The sequence below is a fragment of the Mus pahari genome, chromosome 17 (assembly GCF_900095145.1).
Source record: "Mus pahari chromosome 17, PAHARI_EIJ_v1.1, whole genome shotgun sequence".
NCBI classification, from domain to species: domain Eukaryota; kingdom Metazoa; phylum Chordata; class Mammalia; order Rodentia; family Muridae; genus Mus; species Mus pahari.
In genome coordinates, this window is record NC_034606.1 from 14,278,890 (window position 1) to 14,288,635 (window position 9,746).

Below are 9,746 nucleotides of genomic sequence, written 5' to 3' on the forward strand. Positions count from 1 at the left end.
TGCCTCCCAAGTGCTAGGATTAAAGGCGTGTGCCACCACCGCCCAGCTAAAATGGCTTTCTTAAAGATTTAATTGAAGCAAGAATATGAGTCTAATAAAATGATATACTTTCTCTTAGAAATTATGAGACTAAAAATAAACCAAATTGTGGAAAAATAAAGGACACACTTAAAATCTGTAAACTTGGCTTCAAAACATTGCAAGATGTTTTGTTAAATAATAATCATGTTACAAGGAAAGCAGATGGCATGATGCTCAGTGTTAGTGAATGGTGGGGTGAATAATTCATCTTGTACCCCACCTCTGAGAAAAATTCATTCCCCCAGGTGATCTAAATTTGATTGTCCTTTCAGTCCACTTCAAACCATTTTAAAATACTTCTCTTTATAATCTCTCAAGTGATCTTTACTTCAGTGAAATGTAACACAGTTTTGCTTAAATGTAGCCTCAAATATTTTATAAACTTCATGGAATTAAAAAATGATTATTGTCACAGAATCTACTTAATTTTCTCTTTTTAGAGACTCCTCTGTTTTATAGTCTTCAACACTACTTGGATGTCCTAAATAATTTTGCTTTCATAAAGCAACAATGTACAAAGAGCTTTTTATACTGAAGAAGAGTAAGCACATGAGGAGCTGTTGGGAACTGATTCACAGGTCTCAACCCCAGAGGCAAGGGAGCCCTATCCAGTGCATTGTATGCTAAGGTTTCTACAAATTATTTTTTTTCTCCAAACTCAATAAGTATAAAAACATACTTATTTAAATATTGAAAGAAATTATACGTGTTTTCTGTTCTTTGAACAGTTTCTTAAACAAATTGAAATTGCTTATGTTAAACATCATTAATATCATTAGAAAAAGTGATCAAAATGAGAAAGTTTTTTCCCTGGTAACACCAGCATATGATAGTTTAAGTATATGGTCTCTATACATATACAGTTGGTTCCATAGGTCTAGATGTTATATTCCAATATTTTGATTATTACTTTAATTAAAATGTCAACTAGGCTATAGTGTTTAGTTATTTAGTGAGCTGGTCTAGGTATGAATGCATTTAAAAAGTGGTTAACATCTGTAATTGGTTTATTGGAGTAACCATTTTACCTTGGATAATACTTTAAGATGGGTCTCATCCTATCAGTTGAAAGGTCTTAAAAAAAGGAGAGAGAGAGAGAGAGAGAGAGAGAGAGAGAGAGAGAGAGAGAGAGAGAGAGAGAGAGAGAGAGAGAGAGAGAGAAAAGAAACATTTTCCAGGACAAAAGAAATTTTGTCTCAAAACCAGGGCTCTAACAATTGTTATCAATTTGAAACCTGTTGAATGACCTCATCCTACCCCACCCCACCCGCTTTGGGCTTGCTAACTCAAACAACTGCATGAGATAATTCCTAAAAATTAACACGTATCTCCAGTTAGGGATGGAGGGATTCTATTTGATTTGCCAGTTTGGTAACTTGGCCTTTATCCTCATAGAGGTCTAGGAATTATTATTTTGCTTCAACTTTACAATAGGCTATGTTTATATAAAAGAGTAATAATACTTAAAGAACTGTCAAGGTCTGATTTTGTTTTGAATAACTGTGTTGCACTGACCGATTTCGAAGGAAAGAGGTTACATGGGTTTATTTCCCCATTAAAAGTTAAGTCTGCAATTCAGGGAAGTTAGAGCAGAAACATAACTAGGAACTTGGAGACAGAATATGAAGCAGTAACAAACAAGGGATGCTGCTTATAGACTGGTTCCTTATGTCTTGCTCAGTTATCTTTAAAATTCATCTTGGGACAACTGCCTCAGATGTGGTGTTATCCTCCTTGGTCTGAGATTCCCGTTTCAATAATTAATCATGAAAAAGCATCTTCTTATGCCTACAGGCCAGTCTGATAAAGGCAAATTTTCAAATAAGGTTTCTTCTCCCAGGTAATTCTAGTATGAGTTAAGTTTAGGAAAACTAACCAGCACCATCATTATCACATTTGTTTTTGTTTTTAAGCAAAACATTTTTCAATAGCATACAATAAGTAGTGTACATAATATACAATAGGTTCTATACATTTCCTTTTTTTCCTTTTTGATTTATTGCTATGATAGGCATATATTACTTTGAAAAAAGCATTGATATTTTATTTATGGAGTTTACATTTTCAGTGGTTTCTTTTTTTGTATGCCATATTACACCTTAAATTTAAATGTACCTTTCCACATTTTTTTCTTTCAAGACGGGGTTTCTCTGTGTAGCCCTGGCTGTCCTGGAGCTCACTCTGTAGACCAGGCTGGCCTTGAACTCAGAAATGTGCCAGTCTCTGCCTCCCAAGTGCTGGGATTAAAGGCATGCCCCACCACGCTACATTTTTAATTTTTAATTTTTAAAACAAATGTCATTTTGTGCTTTAGTTTGAAATGTACTGTTGTGATAGGACTTAACACTTGGGTCCATGTTCTTAAGACACAAACTGCATGTATAAAGATAAAATATAAGGTGCAATAAAGGTTTTCAGAGTAATAACTATCTGTAGTTACACATAATTTTTGTTTGATTAAATGCAACAAGTTTTAGAAAAATAATTGCTTACATAATACCAAAATATTTAAGCAAAAATTTTTGTGTTTGACCAAACATAGCCATAATAAATGTTTAATGAACAGAAGAAAATTATGATTTTAGATCAGGCTGTAGAGCTATTAGTCATCAGTAAAGAGCATCATGAGAACAGCATTTCATCTTCTGTTACCATGGTCATGCTCAGCATTAAGTGACTGTGTGCACCTCTGTTTATAGCTCTTTAACTTGATCATCTGTCAAAAATGAATCGTTTTTAAAAAGTTATCAAGTCACAGCACTGGCTTGTAAATTAATGGCATTAGTTTCTTATGAGCACAATTAATATCTTTTGATCTCACACCAGTTATCTTTCCATTTGATTAAAATAATTTTTAGAAGATGGTTTCCTGTTAGCTCAATATACTCCAAAAATATATGAATTTAATTTTAATGACAATATGTACATCAATATTGGGAAATTGTTTACCCCAAATTCATATGCTATCAGACAGTGAAGGACTGTGATTATAGTTGATTTATGGAAAACTTGTTTGTCTCATTGAGAATCAATGTTTTAATGAATCACTAAAAGTTACAAAAGGATATCTAAAATATTATACTTTAAAAAGATTAAATATTCATGGAGTATTGCACGTTTAAATTAATCCCCAGTAAAGCTGTGTTTGAAAGCACATTTGTTTTTATCCCCATTGTCAAGACACAATGGTTTTGCCTCCTTAAAATGCAGTCTGGAGTGGCCTGGGAGTGTTTCTGCTCCTTAGTGTACTTCTAGGATTTGTTCCACTGTTGCTTTCTTTTTATTCTGTTATTTGAAATGGAACTATTTGATCTTTTGAAGGTAAAAGACCAAAGTGAAAATCAACAATATCTGTGGATATTTGGAAATTCATCCTTCCATTCCCCTATACTAATTTGTTATCTGCCTTACAATAGAGATAAAATGATATTAAGCCAGCATGCACTAGAAATGTAATGATCGCTGTAGCTTCAGGTCGGGGGCAGGGGGGAATATGTCTTACGTAGGCTTTTCACAGACCTTTTCATACTGCAACTTATTTTCTCACTGTCATACTTAAGGAAACAGATATATTTTCTAATATTTTTATAAAGGAGCTTCTACACATAAAAGATGCTTTTACAGTTACCGAGAATAAGTTTTTGTTTTTACATTCATTTTGATTCAGAAATGTGCACTGATCTTTTTAAATCAAAACAAAGCTGATCAATGAGATTCAATAAAATGCACATGATGAAAACATAACATTCTTGCAGTGAGTTAAATTTTTTATCAAAAGCAGAAATATAATAACTTTGCACAGACTACAGCAACTCCTAAAGTACACAGATTGGCCAGATTAAGAAAATAACTCAGGCTGGAGAGAAGGCTCAGCGGTTAAGAACGCCGACTGCTCTTCTGAAGGTTGTGAGTTCAAATCCCAACAACCACATGATGGCTCACAACCATCTGTAATGAGATCTGATGCCCTCTTCTGGGGTGTCTGAAGACAGCTACAGTGTACTTACATATAATAAATAAATCAATCTTTAAAAAAAAAAGAAAAGAAAAGAACTCATATACTTCACCTTAACCTGATAGTGAATATAAGCTCTTTAACTTCTTATGAGTTGCATGTAGAGGCAACTTCTTAAAACATGAGCATTTTATATAGTTGCACATTGATATCATCTCACAGACATACTTTGTAAGAATTCAAAAAGGCATCCTACCAATACAAGAGGGCAGAGGGTAGTCCCAGGCCCTTCTCTCTCCGGTCATGCACTTGAGAAGGCTGCTTCCATGGAGAGTATAGCCTGGATTGCATCCATAGATGATGGTACTGCCAGCAAAGTGACCTTGGTCACTGATCTTATATCCAAACTGTGGAATGCCTGGGTCTTCACAATGAGAAAGTTCAAAACCTAAGAGAGCAATACAAATTGCTTGGAGTGAATTTGAGATTATATAAACGACTTCATTCATTTATCCCTTCAAATATGATTTCTTTTTCTACTTGAATTACTCCTATCATGTCTAACATTATTAACATTTAATAATCACAGAAATCTTTTTATTGTTTATTAATTATTTTTGGTTTATCAGTGATATAGCTTATGTCTCTCGGTAATGGCACATAGTGCTAAGTTACTTGTTGCTTCCAAGGTATTGTCATAATAACAGATTAATAAATTCATTAAAAATAGTAGCTGTATTAGGTGTATTGTAATATAAGAAGTCTGAATGATTACATGAGAAAATGCTCCTCAGAGATTTATGCATTTTGATCCTTGGACCCCGGTTATATTTGGGGTGGTTATGAAATCACTAGGAAGTATAGATGTGCTGGTAGAAGTATGTAACTGAGCATGGGCTTTGATAGTTACAGCCACTCCTCACTTCTGTTTCTCAGTAAATACGTACGCTCAGCTAGTTTATATGCCCTTCTTCTCTTCACCATGCACTCTAGCCCTCTAGAATTATAAGCAAAATATTGCCCTTGTTTCCTCAAGTTCCTTTTGCTCATGTTACTTTGTCAAAGCAACAGGAAAGTAACTAATATGTAGTAACTAGTACAACAATAAAGTAACTAATGAGTAAAGTAGGTAAGAAAGAGAAGCATATATTTATTTTTGCATTGGTAAAAAGCATCAGGTTATTTGGAATCTGCAGAGTCTGACTGAGACCATGAGCACCTTTGTTTTGTCCTACTATAATGGAGTTGCTATAGCATCAGACTAGCAAAGTTGATGTTTCCCATTATAAATTTGCCATATGTCAGAAAAGGGGAATAAATAAATAAATCCTGGGAAAATTCTGACCCATTCTTGGCATTTCCAATAATGCATGCACCAACTAGCTTATATAATATACCCATAATATTAGTTATTAAAACTTGTAGACATAGGGGGTGGGTATGGGAATCCATTCTAGGATCTGCATGCCCACTATGATGTATATGTTCATTTTGTTTTATAATAAATCTTCCTCCCACTTTTATATTGTTTCTGAATTCTTTCTCTGTTAATGATAATAACATGGAAAAGTGTCGTTAACATCTAGACTAGCTCAGAACTGCCTTCTCTATCAGTCTAAAGGAAGCTATTTGACAAAGGAAATGATCATCTCACTAAAGAGTTCAAAATTTCAGCAGTCCTAGCTACATGAACGCTAAGAGAAGGAGGCTGAATTGAGTGTCTATGAAGTTACCAGTGGACAATGATACATAGGCTTATGCAATAGAACTTCCATTAAAATCCTATATAAAGGTCTCTGAGAACTTCCATGTTGTTGAATGAATGTTTCTAGAAGGGTTGTGGGGTCAGCAACTACTAGAGTTGTTGAGAAATTCTGGACTTCATTAATATGTTTATTTTCTTTTTTATTTATAATAGTGAAAGCCCTAAATTATGAATCAATAAATGTGAGCAAATTGATACATGGAAAAATTTCCTGAACAGAACGCCAACAGCTTATGCTCTAAGATCAACAATCGACAAATGGCACCTCATAAAACTGCAAAGTTTCTGCAAGGCAAAGGACAATATCAATAGGACAAAATGGCAAACCACAGATTGGGAAAAGATGTTTACCAACCCTTTATCCAATACAGGGCTAATGTACAAAATATATAAAGAACTCAAGAAGTTAGACTCCAGAGAACCAAATAACCCTATTAAAAAGTGGAGTGTAGAACTAAACAAAGAATTCTCAACTGAGGAATCTCAAATTACTGAGAAGCACTTAAAGAAATGTTCAATATCCTTAGTCATTAGGAAAATGCAAATTAAATAACCCTGACATTCCACCTCACACCAATCAGAATGGCTAAGATAAAAAAATGCAGGCATCAGCAGATGTTGGCAAGGATGTAGAGAAAGAGGAACACTCCTCCATTGCTGATTGAACTGCTGGCTGGTAAAACCACTTTAGAAAACAATCTGGCAGTTCCTGAAAAAATTGGAAATAGTTCTTCCTGCATACCCAGATATATAACCTCAAATGGGCATGTACCTCAAAAATGTTCAAAATGTTCAAACATGCTCCACTATGTTTATAGTATCCCTATTTATAATAGCCAGAACCTGAAACAACCCAGATGTCCCTCAACAGAAGAATGGATACAGAAAATGTGGTACATTTTCACAATGGAGTACTACTAACCTATTAAAAACAATGACTTCATGAAATTCGCAGGCAAAATGAATAGAACTTGAAAATATCCTATATATGCAGTTAGAGAGCAGGGCGGGGGGGTATAGGGCACATTTGGGATAGCCTTTGAAATGTAAATGAAGAAAATATCTAATAAAATAATTTTAATAAAAAAGAAAATATCATCCTGAGTGAGGTAACCCAGACAAACATGGTATATACTCACTGATAAGCAGAAATTAGCCCAAAAGCTCACAATGCCCAAGATTCAACCCACAGACCATATGGAGCTCCAACTTAGGAGGAAGGAAGACTACTTTGTGGATGCTTCAGTCCTGCCTTGAGGGAGGAACACTATCATGTGGGAAGTAGAGGGAAAAGGAAACCTGGGAGAGAGGGAGGGGGCAGCATCAGGTACTGGAGGGAATGGAAGAGAGGTACAAATGGTCAGGAGATCAAATAAAAATATTCAGCAGGGGGGATGATGAACTGAGGATAGCCACTGGAGGATCCCAGACACTAGGGAAATGAAGGGCTCCAAGGACCCAACAGGGATGACTTTAGCTGAAGTGCTCAGAGAAGAGGGAGATAAAACCTGTAGAGATCACTTCCAGTAGATAGTCACGGCCCCTGTCAAGGGATAGGGGTACCCACTCATCTCAGTTTTTAATCAGAATTGTTTCTGTCCAAAGGAAGAAAAAGGACAAAAATTAGAGCAGAGACTGAAGGAAGGCCATCTGGGGACTGTCCCACCTGCAGATCCATCTTGTCTGCAGACTGCAAACGCTACACTATTGCTTCGATCAAGAGGCGCTTATTGACAGGAACCTGGTGGCTCCTTGGGAGGTCTGGCCAGCAACTCTCCAATGTAGATGTAGATGCTTAGAACTAACCATCAGAATGAGCTCAGAGACCCCACTGGGGAAGCTGGCAGGAGGACTGGAGGAGCAGAGGGGGATTGCAACCTTATAGGAAGAACAACACTGACTGGCCAGCCACCCAGTGCTCTCAGAAACTAGACCACCAATCAAGGAGTATACAGGGAGGGATCCATGGCTCCAGATACATATCTAATAGATGATGGCCTTTACTGACAGCATTGAGAGGAGAGGCTCCAGTGTAGGGAGATGCTGGAGCAGTGGGACGAGAGAGGGTGGTTAGATGGGGGAGTACACTCATAGAGGCAAAGAGGAGGGGGAGAGTTGGAGGATATGGAATGGAGGTTTGTGGAGGGATAATTGGGTAGTGGGATATTATTTGAGATGTAAATGAATGGAATGATTAATAAAAAATTAAATATGTAGTATAATATTTTTATCTATAGGCCTGCATAGTTCAGTGAGTCTTCAAAACTTACTAATCTTGCAGGACTGAAACTTTGTATCACTTGGCCACTGATTCTTTAATTTCCTCTTTGACAAGCCCTGGTAACCAGGAACCTCTAGCTTCTCTAAGCTATACCCTTTTGGCCTGTATATAGAACACTTTAGTTTGTGCTTGTAATTCTGACTTAACACAATACTCTCTAGGTCTGTCTATATTGACATAAATAGAATTATATTCTTTTATAAAGTAATATTCTTCTCTTTACTCTATTTTTACATATGATATTTATGCTACCTATTTATGTATCTGTCCATTGTAGAATATTAGGGTTCTTTACTATCCTGATTCTTGGAACTAATGCTACAATAAACATGGAGGGTAGATATTCCTTGAGAACAAAAATAAATAATCAAAGAAAAATAAATCAAAATAATAACTGCATATGTTCCCTCTTTGGATTAATTATTTTCGTTTTGTTTTGTTTTGTTTCATTTTGTTTTTCGAGACAGAGATTCTCTGTATAGCCCTGGCTGTCCTGGAACTCACTCTGTAGACCAGGCTGGTCTCGAACTCAGAAATCCACCTGCCTCTGCCTCCCAAGTACTGAGATTAAAGGCGTGTGCCCCCACGCCCCGCTGGATTAATTTGTGATAGCCCCAGTTGTTTGAAAATTTAAGCATCTTCAAGGAGAATCATAAAAGAGGGCAGTTGTCACTGACTCCCATCATGGCAGATATAATAAAATCCACTACATGTAGATAAGCAAATAAATATTGCAAACTGAAGACACTGCAGTAGTAAAAAATAATTTTCATGGATATCCTACTTTGATCTGATCTGCATATTTAATGGCATATTTAAGATATCTCTAATCAAAAATGAAACAGTTGTATTCTTCAGACTAGACGAGAGTCTTCTGTCTGGGATTTTAAGTCCCTTTTAAGTTTTATCATATATTTCTTTTCAAATCAAAATGTAATCAAGCTTTGTTTTCAAGATATATTGTCAAACTCATTTTTCCTTAATGGGAACATTCTGTGAATTTGATTGGGAATTTCTGGTGATGACACAAAATGAAGATGTTCTTGCAAATGAAGATACTTTATAAAGCATTTCTTTATGGAGGAAAATGCACACAGGCAATTCTGGGTAAGCTACAAAGTACAACATAATTTAGCTCAATTTTGTAGACTCATTGTTGCTCTTTCATAAATATTCAAAACTGTCTTTTCACTGAAAGCTCAAACAGTTGATACTGACAATTAAATAAAGACTTGAATGAAGCCTCAAGTATGTGACCAATATTCACTGTAACTAGTAGAATTTAATAGTGTAATGAAATAAAAATTTATAGAGCATAAAATGAACTCAAAATGGACATTGTCTCTATGCTTCAGAGTTTCTGTATGTGAAGGTGAGACTTTATCATGTAAGAAATTTGCTTATTTTTGATTTATTTTAAGGTATTACTTAAAATCTATTGAATTTATAGAAATTGAATAAATACTCCCTAACAAATTTTATCAACATTATCATATTTTAAATTTTATGCTTAATTTCCTTTAGGTCTGCATTTATATCAATGTCCTATTAACATATTCTTATTATAGTAATAGCATAAAATACATAAATATTGTAAAATACATGTAATACATGTAATTTCCTTTTTTTTTTTTTTTTTTTTTTTTTTTTTTTTTTTTTTTTTT

General features: G+C 35.1%; 1 protein-coding gene across 5 annotated transcripts in view; it reads right to left on the reverse strand.

Annotated features, from left to right (window-relative positions):
- The window catches only part of Csmd3 (CUB and Sushi multiple domains 3), a 1,165,720-nt gene that overhangs the window by 306,398 nt on the left and 849,576 nt on the right, over positions 1–9,746 (reverse strand). For all 5 annotated transcript variants that reach the window (XM_021216672.2, XM_029547950.1, XM_029547951.1 and 2 more), the window contains one exon: positions 4,293–4,484. In XM_021216672.2, the coding sequence (XP_021072331.1) occupies positions 4,293–4,484 (192 nt within the window). The remainder of the gene's footprint in view (positions 1–4,292; positions 4,485–9,746) is intronic.